Below are 20,371 nucleotides of genomic sequence, written 5' to 3'. Positions count from 1 at the left end.
TATTTGGTAAGTCATAATTTAACTTTTTATGATAGAGCTTTGACTTGATACGTGAAAATTGTGACTTTCCATTTAAAAATCATGACTTACAGTGTCATTCACATTTTCCTTCTTTATCAACTATGTTTTGTCTGATTTGGGCAGATGTGGGCTTCCAGACGTAACGTTATTGCTGAGCAAACAGGAGAATGATGCATTTTGTTGTCATGTCTTCTCCAGTTGTCTCACTCTGACAGCGCTGACATAGATTTATAGGTCATCTGGAAATGTCAGAGGATTAAAGGAAAAAGCTGCATTTGCATCAGCTGTGTAGGCTGAGCCCTGATAACCCCTGGTGTAATCCTCACAGATTCACCCTAAACAATAGAGTGAATTGAAATGCAAATAATTAAGGCAGTTTCACTTAATGCATCCCCATGGCTTTCCTATTAATGACACTTTGGTTTAAAACTATTATTGTCATTGTAAAACCTTTTACGTCCCAGTTTTATTGAATGGAGTGTATGTGGGGGGGGGGGGGGGGGGGGGGGGTGTTCCTATGTGAAGTCGATCAATTTAAATAAACCCTGAGTGAACAAAACACATAGTTACAATGTTTCGCAAATGTGATTCACTGTTGAACCATATACTGTAGAGCCACAGCAGTAAAACGCCTGATATTACCCTCTTTCACCATCCAAACAACCCACACCCAGACAGCCCACACCCAAACAGCTCACACTCATCGAGACATGCCTCTACAAGACAAGAGAGTATGAGTCGGTTAAGTAGATGTAGATGTTGACCTCATATCCTGTAATCCTGTACATTGCAAGGTAGAACCTTTGCAGATGAAACTGTTTTTTCCAGCACATCCCACAGATGATTGATTGGATTGAGCTCAGGGGAGGTTGGAGGTCAAGGCAACTTGAACTCGTTGTCACGTTCCTGACCAGTTTTGGTGGTGAGACACATTATCCTGCTGAAAGATGCCACTGCCAACAAGTAATACTACACATGGTCTGCAGCAATGCTTAGGTAGGAAGGCACATGTCAACATAATATCCACATGTATCCCAGGACTTAAAGCTTCCCTGCAGGACATTGCTCAGGGCATAGCAGGTAAACAACGTACACAGACCCTGCTGTCCATGGATGTGTAGGAAAAAGATTCATCAGATTAAGTCGCCTGCTTCCAGGGTCCAGGTCTGATGGTCATATTTCCATTGTAGGTGCTTTCGATGGTAGACAGTGGTCATTATGGACATTCTGACAGGTCCGCAGCAACATAGCCCCATACGCAGGAAGCTGCAACGCACTGTGGTTTCTGACAGCTTTTGTGCTACAGCAGCTCTGGACCACATGGGCAGGCCACACACACACACATCAATACATCAGGTTTCCACTGGTTAACCTGTGGACCTTCTGTGGACCTTTAACCATCTACCAGGTGTTTGGGAGTAAGAACTAACTCATCACCCTCTGCATAATTTATCCCACCCCTTCAAAGGGTGCCAGTGTAACAAGATAATCATCTTTTTCGCACTATTTAGTGGTTTGAATGTTGTAGCCAGTCAGTGTAAAAACACACTGAATAGGATGGACGATAAAATGGATGGGGGTAGAGGTGATAGGGTGGGTTGTGGAATACCTGTTTAACTTTGCCCAATAAAGTTTGGAAAAAACCCACAGTGGATATGTGTTATATATATCACACACCAAAACCGAAAAAAGAATGTGATTGATTTTAATTTGATCCCCAAATCGCTACAGTGTATTTTAGCCAACGATGCAATATTTTGGACAAGCAATGCCCTATTCTCTCGAGCAGAGAGAAACAAATATTGTAGTTGCTTATTGTTTTGAAAGGAGATCTTGTCCCTCAGTGAACGTGTCATGACAGTGGTAGAACTGGTCCAATAATTGACCTTTTGACCTCGGTCCACTTCTCCTTCACACGGACTGACCACAAAGTACATCCACAGCTCAGACCACACAGGACTGTGTTAACCACCTCACTTTTGCATGTGAAGACACAGATTACAGGATCGTTTACTGCTGCTCGCCGCCCTGAACTCTAAAGAAATCAGGAACATAATTCATGCGAGGCAGTGAAATAAAGCCACGCCAATAAATATCTGAAACAATAATGCTGAGGGTTGAGAGGGAAAGAGAGAGACTGGTCTCATCTGCCATCCCACCAACAGGCAAATCTGTTATTGTACTGCAGATTGGGTTCAGTGGAGCCTCTATTCACTTGAGTTTGATTTAATGTGTGAGGACGAAGATCATCACTTTAGCCTGTTTAAGTGCCTGTGCCAGCATCACTCTCATATCACACGCCATGTATTACATGTATGCCCCAAATCTGGCTCGCTCTGCAAGCCTTTGCTGCCTGACTTGACCCTAATACATTTTCCTGCTTTGTGTCTGGTCGTAGCTGCTGTATGAATTATTCAGGAAATGATTGTGGTGGGAAAGAGAGGGGAATGTTTTGAGTCAGATTAATGTGGATGTTGGACTAGGTCGTTGTGACTTCAGTTTCTTGTGCCTTCGTCCCCTCTTGGGGTCACGGTGGTGTCCCAAACCCGATTGCACCCTCTGCAGAAATAGCCCCCCCCCCCCCCCCCCATACAACACTCACACAAAAATAACAAACCCCTCCTGCCATCTGCCAACCCTGACCCTGTCATTGCAGGGATAGTACATTTGACTGAACAGCAGCACACTGGGCAAATACAGCACCCTCTCACCTATCACCCACAATGCACATGTAGAAGAGACATGGGGCGGGGGTGAAAGGTGTTCCAGGTGATGTGTAGAGGAGCTCTTCTTTCCTTACAGTCACTGGAAACGAGCTCACAACACACACACACGCGTACACACACGCACACACACACACACACACACACACACACACACACACACACACACACACACACGTACACACGTACACACGCTGCTATCAATTCCTTTGCAGCCCAATGAGGGAGTGGGAGGAGGCGGAGAAGGAGAAGGTGGGAAGTGATAAAGAGAAAAAGAGGGAGGGAGGAGTGTGTGTGTGTGTGACAGAGAGAGAGAGCGAGAGAGAGAGAGAAGGGGGGATGGAAGGATCTGTATGGGGCCGTGATATTCTCTCGTTGTGGATGCTGCCTTTCCTCTCCATGGCTTTGTCCCTCCTCTGTACGGTCAGCCCGTGTCCCCGGGAGCAGGCACCGGTGCACGGAGCAGCACTCGGCCACGGAAGCAGGGGATGAATCAGCCCCAACAAAGAGCCTTTGAGATGGGAGTGTGCGCTTCTGCCTGGAGGGAGGAACGCATCAGGCTTTCCCAGGCAAGCGGCAGCCTGCAGTGTGCGCTCGCTTGAGAGCCACCCCTCCTCATCGTTGTGTGTATGAGAGGGGGAAGCGTGTATGTCCGCGAGGGAGTGAGTGCATGTGCGGATGGGAGTGAGTGTTGTGTAATAGTGTACGCGAGTGTGTATGTGCGCACCCTCGCCTCCAATCCTTCCTGGAGGAGAGAGGTTCCCCTCTTCACTGGACGGCAAGGTAAGGGGAATGACTGATACATATATAGAGATCTTTTATTAAATTTGTTTATGGCTAACAATGATATACCCCCTTTCCACATCGAGGAGAGTGGGTTAGAGAGAGAGAGGGGGGACGGGGGGACGAGAAAAGGAGGCTTATCGTCATTGATAAAGAGCTGGCTCGAATCTACCGTCGGTGGGCATCAGCTGTGGTGGAGGAGGAGGAGAAGAAGAAAGAGGTTGTGCTGATGTGGGGCTGAGAGACGGGAGAAGGGAAGTCTCAGAGGACTGTATTGTCTGATGGACTGTCTCTAAAACCGAGGAGCTGTCACCTTCTGCTCACCTCTTGTCCTCAAACATCCCCACATCCTGTTCCTGCCGCCTCTGTCCACCCCCTTCATGTCAAAGGAAGAGGACTCAAACATCACCAACACGTTGTCTTCACCGAGATGCAGGCTCAGACTTGACAAAAACAGACTGTGCCACTTCCATGGGCAGGGATGCCGTTGTGCCATTGTGTATCTAGTGTGTGTGTGTGCAGGCTGAGCTCTCAGGTGATCTTACTGGTTCTACTGGTGTACGAGGATTAAAGCTGCTGCTGCTGTGCACACACACTTGCTGAGAGATGGATGCTTTGGCAAGACAGGCCTGGGAAAGGAGAGCGGCGGGAGGCTTCATTAATGTGGGATTTGATCTTTGAACTGAGGACTGTATTGTAGGTTTGCAAAGTCTTACTGCGAGTTCCTCTAATAGATGCTAAATCCCCAGAGAAAGGGCTAAGCAAGATGTAAAGTGGGGTATAGATTTCAGATGTAGTTCACTCGTTGGAGCCGTTCGTATCATCTCAATATCCATGCATTCGCTAGCAAAAACTATGCTTGACTCCTTTTCAGCTAAGAGACATTGCATCTTGCATAAACCAGGTATCTATCCCACTTGTATCAGCACAGTCTGTGTTCTCCGAAGTCCAATGATGATGTAACTGAGGCTCTGCAAATCATAAACTACTGTGCGTCTGTGTCTCAGGTCGATATTCAAGGAGAAGGAGGGAAAGGGTATATGAGGTGACAGAGAAGGTCCCTCCGGTACACACACTCACGCACAGCTGGACATCTGCCTCACTGAGGGGGATGTGCGCACTCCAGCGTCCCCTGAAGTTGTTCGTTTTTTTTTAGGAGGCTGTCTCTTGTCGCCCATCTTGCTTTCACGCTCCTACGGGCTCACAGTGCATCCCAAACTGGCATCACTGACTCCGCCACATGTGCCGGGACACCGACAGGACAGGAAGTGATTGGAAGCCTCTCACACACACACACGCGTGAACATAGCACACAGGCCTTAAGTGGTACAAAACGGTCACGTGTCCCCACGATGTCCATGATTGTTTTCAGGAATGCTTTTGTCACGTTCGTTTGTATGGAAGGAGGGGACAGCGTGCATTACCAGCTTATCATCGCCATCGGCCATGAGACGTCAAGCACTAAGGATTAAATCAGGCTCTGAGTCCAAATTAGGGCAGCGTGCCATGAGTCCCACTCTCTCGACTGAAACAGCGCCCATGCTGGGTGACGGAGGAGGACGGCACAGCCGGTGCAGATTGATGCTCTAAAGGATCGTAGGTTAAAAATGGTTAGTGAGTTGTCCCTCTGAGAGACATGCTGAGGCCTGGGCTAAAAAAACATAAATCAGAGCTTTCATAATCACATGCACGTACAGTAAAGCTTGCACTGAGGCCTGGCGCATCAATAAATTAGACCCAAGAGAGTAGAGTTGGGCACATACCATTGGTCCAGGCCGATCATATGTCTCTATCAGCGCAGCATCAAATTGTTCAAAGCACTTGTGAGAGCCAAGAGGATCTTTAATTAAATAGAGTGTTGATCAGTGCTGCATTTCCTTCTTCTCCTGACTCTATCCTTCAGCATACATATTCGTACACTGCGTGGAGAAGTCTGAGTTAAGGGTGTTTGTCTAGTGATGTGTCAGCATCAATAGAACACCCATAAAAGCCCCAGGACACTAGAAGCACTGCTTTTACAATGTCATTATGTTAAGGTGTTTGGAGTAGATAGAGACTGTAGCTTTTACGACGCATTAATGTCCCCGCTCCTCGCCGCAGGGAAGAACAAGCTATAGTTTCCCCGTCGGTTTTGTCCTCGTGCGGGAGAATCAGTGCCAATATGTCAGGTGACAGAATGATGTATGCGCTCCACTGATGCAACTGTCCTGTCCTCATTTCCCCTTTACCGTGGCGTGTTTACTGCAGACATCGCTGCCCGAGATGATGGAAAAAAGACGCTCCATCTTCAGAGCGGAGAGAGGGCCACTAAATGAGGCAACAAGACACGTGGAACATTGATGAGAGCTTTAAAAACACCCATTTACTTTTTGCAAACTTCACTGTGTGTTACAGATTTCATTCACAATTGGTCAAATTGCCATTTTCCCATCGTTATACACTATATGACAATATAATGACAATAACAGGGGCCTGAATACTTTCTGTTCCTCTCTGTCCTCTTACCGTCTTCCCTCTCTTTTTATTCCCGTCCACACTCTGATTTCCTCCCATCGTGTCCTCCCATTTCTTCTTTCCTCCTGTCAATATTAACTCAGGACCGATGTGTACTCCCGCCCTTGAAAAACTGACAGGCCACATTGTCGAGCGCGGGCATCACATGTTACAATGTCCTTTTAATCCTCGGGCCTTGCACAAGAAAATGACAGGCAAGCTCTTTGACTGTTTGCTTTCTCAGTGCTCCGTGACTTCCAACCATTTCTGACTTTAAGTACTTCATGCAGAGGCCGGAGTGAAAGCCTACACATGACGAATCGCTGGGAGTTACTTGACATTTGAAATACCCCAAGATATGTCACTTTCAATGATCTCTGTGTGTGAAAATGGGTCAACCCTGCCCAACGTTCTGTTTATCTAACCGAAATGCAGAATAGGAACATAATTGGCTGTTTTGTTGAATATTATTTGCATCATATCATATTATTTTTATCATCCCTGCTCTGAACTTCCCTTTGCATCCTTCGGTACATGGCTGTTTTTTAAATCTAAATGGAAACTAGTCCATTACACTCACTTCACTTGCCCTTGGGTATGCTCTACATTCTGTCCCTGCCCCTGCGTGGAGCTTTTATCTGAGAGACAGATACAGAGCACTAAGGAAGCTGTTCTTTGACCACTTCGGAAAAGAACTGGCACAGTGCATCTTCAAATCCACTCTTGTCTTAGCTAGTGGCTCAGAGTAGCTCTTTTTGCTTTGTAGGTACTATATCCCATGTTTTCAGCACATTGATTTCACAATGACTGATCAATGTCAGACAGGAGTAAGAGTCACACGAGCAATGCCAACATCTATCTATCTATCTATCTATCTATCTATCCATCATCTATACTTCTTATCCTTTATGGCCGCATCGCTGACACGTAGGCAAAAAATTGAAATAAGTAAATCTAGTAGAAGAATCTTATGATGGGTGCTTGATCAACAAAACGTTTGAAAAAGAGAAACTGCACACTCAGAGCTGGAGATCAAGGCTCCTCCTCAGGCTTCACACGTCTGACACATAGACACATTAAATTAAAAAAAACTTCACACCCTCGTTTAGAGTCTCCAATTAACCAAAGCTGCATGTTTTAGAACATTTGGAGGAATGTATCATGCTAACGTCATGCTAACTAACGCAACATACAGCTGATTGGATGGGCAGCTCCTTACTTTTGCATTCATTTCACAACCAAAGTAACATTTTGTCCTGAGGAGGCAATGCTCGAAATGATAAGGGATTACCAAAGTGATATAATTCACCCCAAGGGGAACACGAGTGTGAACCAAATTTCATTGCAACCCATCCGATAGTTGTTGAGCTACTTCGACATTAGCCGCCACGTCTGCTAGCATGGCTAAAAACAAAATCCACATTTACAACACGGGTGACTACAGATGTAGTAGATGCGTGCCGTTCTTCACCAGTCCTCGTATTCTATTCCAAGTGCTTTGTTGTGCGTGATGTATCAGGCCGCTAGCATGAAATATGCATGGCAGCAGCGTGTTATTCCATGTCATTGAATGCAGCTTATTACATCAGTTGTCGTCTCCTACTGACAATCCCTCCGTGTCTGCAGAGGTGACTTCAAAGAGAAAGCAGCCATCGACTTCAATCCTAAACACTGCTGCTGTTGCACTGTCCGCTCACATCCAGCGCTCATGTACCTCTTTCACGCCTTCAGATGGTGTGTGTGTGTGTGTGTGTGTGTGTGTGTGTGTGTGTGTGTGTGTGTGTTTCTTTACAATGCACGTGGAAGAGATGACCAACCAATACCCCCCCCCCCCCCCCACCCCTTCAGTCTCATTATACTCAAAGGGCAAAACGGTCATCATAATGAAGCTGAGCAATCTCCCAGCCCTGCAGACTGCACCACAGAGTGGTAACAGCAGTTACGGCCTCGATACTATGCCACTAGGAAATAGATGTCGCCCCCTGTAATTCAGAATAGCTGGATTATGCTTATACACACACACACACACACACAAACACACACACACACATGGACAGGCACAAAAAGAGGATTACCTCATCTCCATCGTCTCCCGCCCTCACCTCACTTTTTTGACATGAATCCTGTACAAAATAAACACACAGGAGGAGGAGAGGAGGGAGAAGTGACGGGTCCTAAAATTAGATCAGTGAGGGACTGAACATCGCACTAATCCTGAGCGCACTGTCACCTGCACACTTACTACATTTCTACATGCGTGCCACTGAAAAAGATACAAGCAGCAATCGGAGCAAATAGTGAGGAGGGAAAAAAATCGTTCGACAAGGCTTGGAGCGCTAACGTCCAACAAATCCAATATCTCTCTTATCTCTCTTATCTCTCGATCCCCTCCCACTCATCCACAACTCCTGCTCAGGGTGATTTGTGCATGACAGGAAGGCGAGCTTGTCCTTGTTCTAGCATGTTGTCTGTGGGAAGCATATGGATCGCCTGGTTGCATTTCTGCACGGCATGAGAGGACAGGCCACTCTGCCAGGTGATGACATTCCTTCTAGTTGGGGGATAAGGCTGTGATTGGATCTTCATTTTTTCTTGGAGTAGGGATGGGATTGTTTGAACACTCTGCAGAGACATCTATTCTCATTTTTTTCACAATCTGCATCTTTGTTTCATCATCAAAGTTTTCCTGTTAGTCACATCTCACAACCGGATTTGCTCCAAACAGCTTTTTACTCATGTGATTTTCCGTGTGTGGGATTTTTTCTTCCTTTTCGTCTCAGTGACAGGATTTGCTCGCTTTTTCAGGTCATTCATTTTTGAGTTTCTGCTCCTGCAAAACAGTTGCAGAGATGTAAATACCCAGTGTAGCCCTGTTTTTCAGAGTGACCTCATCCTCTTTGGCTCTTCATATCCCTGTCAACAGCTGGCTGATTTTTGCCTCAGCACTTCGATGGGTTCAAGACGAGCCTCTGAAGCATGGGGTCGAGTCCCTGCAGTTTTGAGGGATGTGACCAGAAAGTGTAATGATTCACTGTGCAGGTTCAGCTCCGTGCATATGTATCGTACAGCGAGCTTCGGGATCAATAGCACATTGTTATCAAGACAGTCATAAGCTTGGCAGAGTCAGAGAGGTCAATATGAGGCCAGTTGCATGTGATTAAAGCTTGTTAATCAATAATTGCATCCACTTCTCGATTCATTTTGCCCAGGCCTGAATCCACAAAGTATACGGGTGCATGTGTTGTAATCTCACAGTGGTTGGTTTGTATTTCCAGAGTCTTCAGAGGGGAACAGTGGTCGAAGATGAATTATGAATACTGTAATAAGTTTTTATTCTGCACTGCTCTGAACCGATGAAGCTCGATAAAGTACCACACAGAGCCGTCGTCCTGCCTGTGCTGGTATCACCCCATTACCATTGCCAGTGGAGGACTGTAGCAGTTTGCATTTCACTCATGAGTAAATATTGATTGATCTACTTGTAAAAGGATACATGAGCGCTATGTGTAAATATTTGTTCAGGCGATGCCAACATCTGCACGTCGAAAAGCTATCTCAGGAGACAGCAAAGGAAAGATACAGAGAGATCACAATCTTCTGTTTTGTAACTTGTTTTCTCAGGCGTGCGTTCTTCAAAAAGGTGTACAGAAGCATTTCTGTGTAAACTAGGTACCTGTCTCTCTAACACATCCATGTCTGTTGGTAATCTTGGCCCTGGCTCCCCTCTCCCCCACCTCCTGAGAGCCCTCACGCCATAATGTCCCTGTCAGATAAAATTTAAGTCCTGCACAGCACCACGTTATGTATATAAGGAGAGCACAGAGTGATATGCTTATGCAACGCTTAGCACATTAGCCTTGTGACTGAATTATCCTTGGAGGGTGACATCTCTCCAAGCAGTAATCCAACCCCCATCCCCTCGATTCCTCTCTCTCTCCCTCTCTCCCAGTCTAACCCCGCCTTCTTGTAATGAGGCAGGTTTAGCTGACGTGACCAGCGGGCCTGACCTGCTTTTACCCTCTGGTGATGTGGCGATGCGATCGGCCTGGGTTAGTCACCGATACACCTCATGAAAGGGGCTGCTGATGCCGATTTGAGCCGTGCTGGTCTGAGAGCTGAGGTGAAGCCTGCTGGGCTGCGGATACTTGCAAAACTCATTTTCTCAACTCCCACCTTTTCACAGTGCATGATGGGAGATCTTATCTGATCATCCTCAGGGCACCTCTGCAGTGGCCACCTACATCATGGCCGTCAAGTGCTACATGCTGAAACAAACAAAGAGTCTACAGATAAGCCAGCCGCTCTGTGAAGCTATGCTCTCAATAATGCTGGCATTATTAAAGTTCTAGTTCAATATAGTTTACAGGCTACATATCAAGATGGAAAATGCATCGCCACTTTCTTCAACAATCCAGAAATGACGCCATAATGTCCTGGAGAGGAACACTGCCATCTTGCACATTTGGAGCTGGTCTGTGCAGCACTGATCAGGGGATTAAACTGCATTAGACAACTAATCAACAACAAACTTACGGAACAAGTTATCACTTTAACAAATAGAGGTATCCATCTTTATATATGATCTATGGTTAGCATGCTGACATCTGATAAATAGACTATAGGTAAACACTTGGTGCACCTACTGGTTAATGGTTTGACACTGAGTGGTGAAATATTAAAAGGACTTTGAACCTGAAGGACGATTGCATACTGAAGAAGTCGTATACATTCCCCCCTAAAGCGTTGACGTTGAAAACTGAATAAAGCAACAGTCCTTTTATTTGGGTTTGCAAATTATCTTTGGTCTGAACTTTAGTCACACACAGCAAAGCAGAGGCTGAGGAGATTGTCATTAGATTTGCTGGTATCAGTCACAAACCAAAGTATTGTTGCCTGCTGGGGAAAACACAGTAGTTCAACCGAGTCATGTGAATGTATCCTTTTGCAACTTTGAAATCTATAGCAATTTTTCATTGCAATCCATCTAAAGTCTGTCAAGAGATGAGGCTACATTCTTAATCACAGAAGTGAACCTCATAATGATGCTATGGAGGGAAAGTCAGGATTGCCAAAATCAGCAGGATGTATCATCTGGGAACCATGAATGTCTGTAAAAAAAAAAGTTTGCCTCCAATAGTTATGGAGCTATTTCAGTCTTAAGGAAAAGGGGTCGGACCAACCGACAGACCCACCAACAGATTGGCCTTTCCATCCCTGGAGCCATGCTTCCAGCTTTGCTATAGCAAGGACGTCCCCACATTGAGCTACACAAAGCAGTATTAATACCAAACATGCGACTCAAATGTGAGGGATTATCTCCCAGTACAGCTGAGGAAATAAGATATGATAATGATAATAACAATAATATATTTAATTATTTTCCTACACATGAATGGAAAAAAACTGAACATGCAGTAAATACTAGTTAGTGGCTCGCCAAATACATGACCATCCATCCAAAGATTAAGTGGTTCTCCTCCCTGCAATCAAGGGCTCACAAGCTACTAATTAGGATACGATGTGGAGGGGTGACAGAGGGGTTTTTGAAGGATAGCCTGCAATGTCGTATTTGTGTTTGTATGCACATACATACACATACGTGTGTGGGTATGTGTGTGTGTGCATGCGTGTGTTGTATTTGTCCTGCTAATGCACTGAGAGCCTGTGGGCGCTGGCCAACCCAGCCGCGTGCTCATCAGTAAAAGGGCTCCGAGAATGAATAAGCCTTAATTGACCAGATATCCTTCATTACACATGTGCTTACAAATCCATCCGCTTTCCTTGGAGCGGTTCTCAGAGGCACACGCTCGTGACAGCCAGCAAGGTCGCGTGGGACATACACATCCCATGTCCGGGATGTTGACATTTAAATATTTTCTCTCACGTGGAAGCAGAATCATGTCCGAGTTTCATTTGAATACAGTGACTTTGCTTATGTTCACATTTCAAGATACAGTCAGTTAAAAATACTTTATGTGATGTTGGAGGTGTTTTATTAAAAGCTGAATGTATTTCTCTGCAGGGACATTTTGAAGTGGGCAGGCTGACGTCCTCGTGGACCTAAGGATGTTCCGCAAGAAGAAAAAGAAGAGGCCTGATATATCAGCGCCCAAGAACTTCGAGCACCGTGTCCACACCTCATTCGACGCCAAGCACGGCTGCTTTGTGGGCTTGCCAACGCAATGGCAAAGCTTGATAGAGAACCTGCGCAGGCCCAGACCCATGGTGGACCCCTCCAGGATCACAGAGGTGGAGCTGAGGCCAAGGAAGGTACACTACACCTTTCATTTACTAGTCCTGTAAACTTATCTTTAGAAAGAATGTATGAAGCTTTTTATATCCTTGAGTGTATCTTTTAGGATTTTAGTGTATGAGAAAACAGTGTTTCTGAAGCTCCTATAAAAATTTATCAGGAGTGCGGCTGAAACTTCCAGGGCATTGTGATGTCATGTGACATCACAATGTCATGTGATATGACAAGGCCTCGTGTAATGCACAACTAGTGTCTAGTCTGGCACGTCCCTGCAAAGCCAAGTAAAGCTGCTCACGGGTTGGAAGCAGCTGACCAATCACAACAGAGTGGGACAGCTTGCCAATCAAAGCAAACTGGACTTTGGTGGTAGAGGGAGAGAGGTGGTATAATTAAAGGCTGAAAAGCGGAGCTAGAGAAATGGACACTATGAACAATACAAACTAAAATATAAACCTTGATATGAGCATAATATGTCCCCTTTAACTGATGAGAAATTACCTCCCCATGATTCAACCAGGCCCCCGCAAAGAGTGGTAATCCAAAAGCAATTCAAACAAGCTTTTATGATACATAAACAGACTGTTTGTTGCATCGATGCAGAAGTATCCCTGAGTGCCTCAGAGAGATGCTGTCTTCTCAGAAAAAGCCATAATCCTCAGATGACAGCGCAGGAGGAAGGCCGGCTCCCCTCCCCATCTTCTCTACTTTCTTATCTATCGTGGGGCTGGGCTAATGACCCTGCTGTGTACACTGACTGTACAGCGTTGAATACTCAGAGGGGCCACAAGATTTATTACTTCATGCAGGCAATTAATACCAGTCCGTTGTGCCTTCCCAGAGACGTCAAGCAGTAAGGATAAAAAAAATGCAGGTACAGCAAAGGAAACGCCAGTGAGTGATAAAGCCTGCAAATCTCAGGATTTCCCCGCTTCACAGAGCATATACTGCCATGCTGTTTTATGACCCTGCAGAAAAGGAAAAAAAGACGAGAGAGCACCAACATTTCATTAACACCACGATGTGATGAGAGCTGTGCAATATGAGAAGCATCACGTCAGCATCCAGATCACATGTATGGTTTTAATAACATCATCAATTCACGAGACCCCTGTCCTGCAAAAATGTCAATTCAAACCATTCATTTCTAATTATTACAATTAATCTATCGTGACATCATCTCCCAAAATAGGATTTCTCACCAAGGCCATTATCACCCGTGGTTCTCTCCTCTCTGAGAGGTGCGACAGTAGGTGAGATGTCATCTGACCTCCTCCCACTGTGCAGATGTAATGGCACCGAACCAGGGAAACAGGAGAAGTTGTTGACTGGCTGTGAACTGAACATGACTCCACCCTGAGACTGACTAATGAGGCACCATGCACTCTCTCTTACAGTCGCAACACTAACACTGCTCTGGCAAAAGATCTTACGGTTTTCTGATCAGGTTTATACCCTCTGATGCCTGTTAATGATGCACGTGACGTCAAGGTCATATGAGCACTTATCTTTAATATCTGATGTTTGCAACATAAGAACATCTGCAGATGCTGTGTCTTTGTTGTGCATGTGTTGAAACCCATCCGTTGTATTTGTCAGTGTATTGTCAGAATTGAGGCCACGTGCAAAAATATTTTAAGTCTCTCTTTGAAGAATGACAGAGATGTCCTTTACAGATCCTCAAGTCTAAATTTAGCAACCTTCTGAGCAATGATTATTCCAGCCTCATAATTCCTGTCAGTCGCAAATATTTCTATAATGTGATCATAGCATGCGCAGTGTGATAAAGAGAAAACGCCTCTGCCTCTTTCAGACCATTGTGCGTGGGAGCATGATTGGTCATGGAGACTACATCGCAGCTATGATCAGCGACATGAACCGTCTGTCTGTGACCAGCTCCAACTCCCTGAGGAAGAGCAGCCCCTCGGCCCGGAAGAGGGCCCAGTCTCTGGGGAGGCTGGGGGAGGTGAACGAGGGAGAAACATACCAGTATGAGGGTTTGACCCAGGACAACGAAGATGATGAGGATGCGGAACGGTGGAGGGAAAGGGCCAGGAACATTCACAGTGAGACCAACACCCCTTATCTAGGCATGAAGAAGAGTATCACGCTGCAACCCAATGGGATCTTGCCAAAGGCTAAATCCACCTACGAAGTGAGCACCATGGAGGGACCCCCGTATCCGACTCAGTCCCATAATATGCCGGTGCCGAGTTACGAGGCCTATCTGAACTCCGAGATGGGCAGTCCTCAGGAGAGAGTGATATGGACAAGAGATTTCCAGCTGCCAAGGGGAATGCAACAAAATCAGAGACCTATAGCTTGTTTCTACAGTCCTGGTATGAGCGTGCAACAGCCCCACGGGGACCAAGGGACAGTCACAACGGAGCTGCGGCCCAATTTACCGATGTACATGCACCCACAGAGCAGCCCCGGGAGGCCGTTCTCCTCCTACGACCTGAAGGTAGGCCTGACATCACAACAGCAATTAAATGCAATGATAATACATCACTTGTATAATGTACAATATATGCACATTCTGATAATCTTATAATTAGAACTCGGCATGTTTTTCCATTAGTACTGAATACATTAAAAACAAGTTTTTTTGTCAAGAAACCATCAGGGATCATTTTCTTGCTTCGCTTGTGGAAACTTTATAGAGGCAACGTATTGACTTTCTTTACATTAACAGTGATTAAAGCTCGGGGGTTGAGTATTTTATTTAATTCTGATGGTGAAATATGAAATGTGGGTTTAAAGTGCCAGTGGGGGCTGTAAAGCTTGAGAGATGTTTGGCAAGATTTCAGCAGGACGCTTGTGCACATACAGCTTTGCACAGGTCCTATCAGGTGAGGTGGAGGAAGAGTGGATGCAGAGTGAGAGCGAAGGACTTTACTTCTATGCAGTTTCAAAGCAGGTCTTGAACAGCAGGCAGGTGGCCAACATCCTCTCAGCTCTTAATGTCCCTCACCTTATTTCCTCTCGTCGTGCAGGCAGAGTCGACAGTGAGGTACCACTCCGGCTTCCTTCCCACTGGCACCAGCAGTCCTCTCGTGGGCGGCATCCGGCCTCAGCGAACAGTGCGCTCCTCAGCTAGCTACACCCTGGGCCTTTCTCCTAACATGGGTCTGCGACCCAGCGGGCCTGACCCCTTTCTCAGACACTCTGGATGCCCCATCCCTCCTTACCCCAGGCAGGACAGTCCCTCCCAGCCTCGACCCTCCCCTACAGGCTCCCTAGCTACAAGTCCCCCAGGCACCTGCTCTCCTGCCTTTAGACCCCCGCAGCACCCTTCGCCCAGGCCTCCCCCGGATCCGCCAAAGGTGACCCACGAACAGTTCAAAGCTGCCCTGCAGATGGTGGTCGACAAGGGCGATCCGCGGTCTTACCTGGAGAACTTTGTAAAGATTGGCGAGGGCTCGACGGGGGTGGTGTGCATCGCCACAGAGAAGCACAGCGGCAGGGAGGTAGCGGTGAAGATGATGGACCTGCGGCGGCAGCAAAGAAGAGAACTGCTCTTTAACGAGGTACGGTAGCCTACTAGGAACAACGTGCATTCTCAATTACAGACATATCTGAAAGCTCAGGCCCGGTGTTTAGCTTCTGATGTTAAAGGGACACTTGATTTTATGTGTGTCTGGATTAAAAAGAACAAATCATTTTTACACATGGTGGAATGAGCTTTCCAAAGTCTGAGAAAATGAGTCTGATGCAGTCATCTGGGTCTTCATATCTCGGGGTTGGAGATCAAAAGTTTGAACAGCTAATCTGAATCATATATTTGGAGTATTCAATTTGAAACACTGATTATTTGTGACCGGTTTTAACGTGACTGTTTTGTGCTGCAGGTGGTGATCATGAGGGACTATCAGCACAGGAACGTGGTGGAGATGTTTAAGTCGGCCCTGGTGGAGGAGGAGCTGTGGGTCATCATGGAGTACCTGCAGGGTGGAGCGCTGACCAACATAGTTTCCGAAACCAGGTACGAGCATCACCAAGAGTCCCCCCATGGGAAGCTGCGTTTGGTGCATTCCAACTGGTTATGATATCATCTTTTAATAACTAAAACAACCACAAGGGGGTAGTGTGGTATCGAGTGGGGTGGATGATCCCTGCAGCACAAAGACATCACTCAGTCCTCTGTTGTACTCCAGACGCTGCTCTTCTCAGGGGAGGAAATAATAACGTAATAGAAAAACAACAGAATATGTATAGAAAACAGGTTTTGAAGCTTCTCTCACATTATTCAGCAGAACGTACCACAAACCAGAAAAGAGTATCGAGCAGCAGTGTGACAATCGTCAGGGTGTGATTGTTTGGAGCTATCACTGTCTTTTTATGTTATTGACAGATGGCTGGCTCCGTCTCTAAAGGGCGACCTCAGGGTGAGATCACTTGACTCAGAGGGATGAAAAAAATCCCCTCCAGCCAGATGACATATAAAATGAGCCAGCTGTCACAGCCACTCCTTATCAGGGATTAAGATTGTCGGTATATTGACAGAACAATCAGGAGGAAGACTTCCCGGTTCCTTTGCTTTTTCTCGCAGTTTGTGTGCCAGCAGCAAGGCAGGACGTTTTTGTGTCTATATATTACAATGGTCGTAGTGTGGGAGAACACATTATTGTATTACCTCGTGTAACCTTGTTTTTCAGTGGACGCCCGATCTTGTTTGCTGTTTACACACGGCCTCTGGTCTCCTGGCTCTTGAACCTTTATGTTACACTGACTCACATTAAAACTGTCGAGGTGTGAACATGTCTTTTTTTGTTAGTCACTCTGCTGTGTGGGAGTTGTTGTTTTGAGCCTTGCACTCTTTATCGTTCTCATTCAATGTGCGGTGATTCATGAATTTTTACTTTCTGAACCTGCATAATGAGGAAAAAGTGTAAAATGTTAATGTAAATCAGTTTTTTTTTGTGTGTGTGTGTGTTTCCCTGCAGGCTGAATGAGGAGCAGATTGCCACTGTGTGTGAAGCTGTCCTTCAGGCCCTGGCCTACCTCCATTCACAGGGAGTCATCCACAGAGACATCAAGAGTGACTCTATACTGCTCACGTTAGACGGAAGAGTAAGACATTCCTTCCTTCCATTTCCCTTCCTCCCTCTTTGCTTCTTTCCTTCCCTACCCTCCCTCCTCCCTTCTTTCACTCCCTCCTTCCTTCATCAATTCTTTCTTTTTTACTATCTTCACAGTAAAGTCTTCCTCTCTTCCATTACAGGTCAAGCTTTCAGACTTTGGCTTCTGTGCTCAGATCAGTAAGGACATCCCTAAGAGGAAGTCATTGGTGGGGACACCGTATTGGATGGCTCCAGAGGTCATCTCCAAATCACCATATGGCACTGAGGTGAGGAAGCGCACATCCCACACTCCCATTAACAGTGGTGTTGTGTTCTCTGTCATGTGTAGCATAAAGCAGCCAGCACTGACAGTCTGTTACATGGTTTTCTCTGTGTGATGGTGCACCAGGTGGATATCTGGTCAATGGGTATCATGGTGGTGGAGATGGTGGATGGAGAGCCGCCGTACTTCAGTGAAACCCCTGTAGCAGCTATGAAGAGGCTGAGGGATGAAGTTGCTCCTACTGTTCGAAATGTCAGCCAGGTATGAGAACACACAACACATTGACATTGTACTGACATTTCCTACTAATATGGATGATTATAAAAACATTAGGATGGTTTTATATCGACTAACGTCCTGTTCTCAGCAATGACTCCTCCATAAGTTTGCTGAAACAGCAGATTCAGCGGCATGCAGGTGCTTGATTTGAATATATGTTTGTCATTTTGTTTTTAAAGGGGTATCTTTTAACCATTCTTTTTCAAATTTAGCAAGTAACCTTCTTCTAATTGTGTTCAAGCTGCATGATTCATTATTTCTATACATATAATGTAATTCAGCTTCCTCAAACACAGCTTGAAGCTTCGTAGTCCATAGAAAGTTGAGTGATATACTCCACTCGTTCCTTTCTACTTTCAAATATTACATTCTTATCTACTCACATTTCCATCTTGTTGATCCAGGAATCCAACCAATATTATCCTGGCAGTATGATCAATCAAATTGATCAATCAAATTTTTATTGCGAAGCCCTTATTGAAAAGTGACAACTTGCCCTATAGACAAAGGGGACACTTTCTAGAGGAAACCTGGACTTGTGAGGAGAGACAACGTTTATCCAAGTTTATTGAGCCAAAATGGAAACCCAGTGAGGGACTAGGAGGCAGACCAGTCCTACACACTTCTCTGCACTAAAACCCCATAGAGACTGTGTCTGCCCCCGACTGGATTAAATTGATGAAATCTAGGAGAAGGAAAGAAGAGATATAAAGGCGAAAACAAAAAGAAAAGTGGATAATAAGAAAAACTTATGAACGCCTCAAACCCAGCATGTAGCTCTGTTCAGTATAAAGTCTGCTATTTTTCATTCTCAAATTCCCATATCCCTGAAGCATAATCAATTTAAGAACTAAGTTGCAATTAAGTAAAATATCCAAGATGTTTACATATTTTAAAGATGTCCATTGCTCTCTGGTCCAGGTCTTCCCGGTTCTAAAAGACTTCCTGGATCGTATGCTGACTCGGGACCCTCTTGAGCGGGCAAGTGCCACTGACCTGCTGGAGCACCCTTTCCTGCTGCAGTGCGGCTCACCTCAGTGCCTGGTCCCACTGGTGGAGCAGTACCGCAAGCGCATGTCCCGCTGCTGACCCCCGTGGGGCTCCCGGTACACCCCCCCGCACCCAACCTTCAGTCTGACCTGTCCAAGCCCTGCACCGAGGGCAAACTCCTCTAGCACCCTAGCCAACAGGAGATGCAGCTGCAGAGAAGCAGAGCCAGACCGCCACGATGCTGCCAGAGCGACGGTGGCAGGACGGCTAAAGGAAGGCTGACAGACAGAGCATGGTCTCGGGCATGAGAGAAGCACTTTAGGAGTCAGTTAACGGCAGCATGCAGTTCCTCGCCTTTCAACACGATATTGATCGGCTTCCTGTAACATTCAGTGGGATTTGACACGACACAACATAGTGCATATCAACTGATTGCAAAAATCAATGTTCCACGTAACTATACAGTATGTAATGGACACGCACTGCTCTAAAGATCCTTTATAATGTGCACAGTGGGCATTATTGTTAGCCATGAGAAGCTTATGAAGCTGATGTTAGGCTCATTGTGACATTGTTATGGAAGGATACAGTTACCTCTGCACACTCACACACTCCGCTGTGGAAACTGGACGACGACCTGGGCAGTACACTCCCCGGACACTGACGGTAGACTCTTTGCATGGCCAAACGGAGGCACACCTGGCCTGATGTGAATGCTTGAATATGTACCACACTGGGATGTGAAAGACTTTTCTCCTTTATTAGCATAATAAATGGGTAGAAGAAAACCCAGCTGCTACTATGGGTCTTTGGAAAACCACCAGTAACATTTTCCTCTTTTTCTTATTTATTCTTTATTTCCAAAAAAAGGTGTTGTGGGTTGTTTGTATGATGTGAACTTGCAAATAAGGTTTCATTATTACGTATGGACTTGAAACATAATAATGTAGATATTAAAATACTGAATATTAGGGTCCTTACACCTGCTGCTTCACTGAAGTAAGATATATGAGATGAATTTTACTTTTCTTTACAGAAATGTGTACAGTTAAATGTGTGTGCATGTGAGCACATGTGTGTGTATGTATGTATGTTTGTGAGTGTGTGTGTGTGTGTGTGTGTGTGTGTGTGTGTGTTTGAGGTGACATCTCAGTGTTTGCTTCTGACACGGCCCTATTTGTATTATTTTTTTAAATTACAAGATGTGTGTTTGTCGCTCCTCGAGAAAATGTGTGTGAGTGTGTCTGCATTTTGTTTGCCTAGATAAAGCACACAGGCCTGGCATGTGATGCTGCAGGACGTCCACCTGCTGAGAACCACTTTGCACATAATAGTCTTTGTATTCTGAACACGGATACATGTTGACATGTTTCATGTATTTCTATCTTCTTGTGTGGATCATTCATGGGAAAAGAGAATTACATATTTTAATTTTGTACAAATCAATAAATGATGCATATTGAATCTGACAATTCACTTCATCCGG

At 45.6% G+C, this 20,371-nt stretch overlaps 1 protein-coding gene across 1 annotated transcript; it reads left to right on the top strand.

Moving 5' to 3' along the window:
* The first annotated feature begins 3,052 nt into the window (after window positions 1-3,052).
* Window positions 3,053-20,361, top strand: LOC128451526 (serine/threonine-protein kinase PAK 4). Its single transcript, XM_053435391.1, has 9 exons — window positions 3,053-3,527; window positions 12,043-12,290; window positions 14,084-14,734; window positions 15,267-15,800; window positions 16,122-16,255; window positions 17,217-17,343; window positions 17,495-17,620; window positions 17,743-17,877; window positions 18,817-20,361. Exons 2-9 carry the CDS (start codon window positions 12,087-12,089, stop codon window positions 18,982-18,984), a joined length of 2,079 nt encoding a protein of 692 aa, XP_053291366.1. The 5' UTR covers window positions 3,053-3,527; window positions 12,043-12,086; the 3' UTR covers window positions 18,985-20,361.
* Window positions 20,362-20,371: the final 10 nt, after the last annotated feature.

Source organism: Pleuronectes platessa, chromosome 11 (genome assembly GCF_947347685.1).
Source record: "Pleuronectes platessa chromosome 11, fPlePla1.1, whole genome shotgun sequence".
NCBI classification, from domain to species: domain Eukaryota; kingdom Metazoa; phylum Chordata; class Actinopteri; order Pleuronectiformes; family Pleuronectidae; genus Pleuronectes; species Pleuronectes platessa.
The sequence above is the reverse complement of the archived record's forward strand: the minus strand, read 5'-3'. Positions and strand labels throughout refer to the sequence as shown.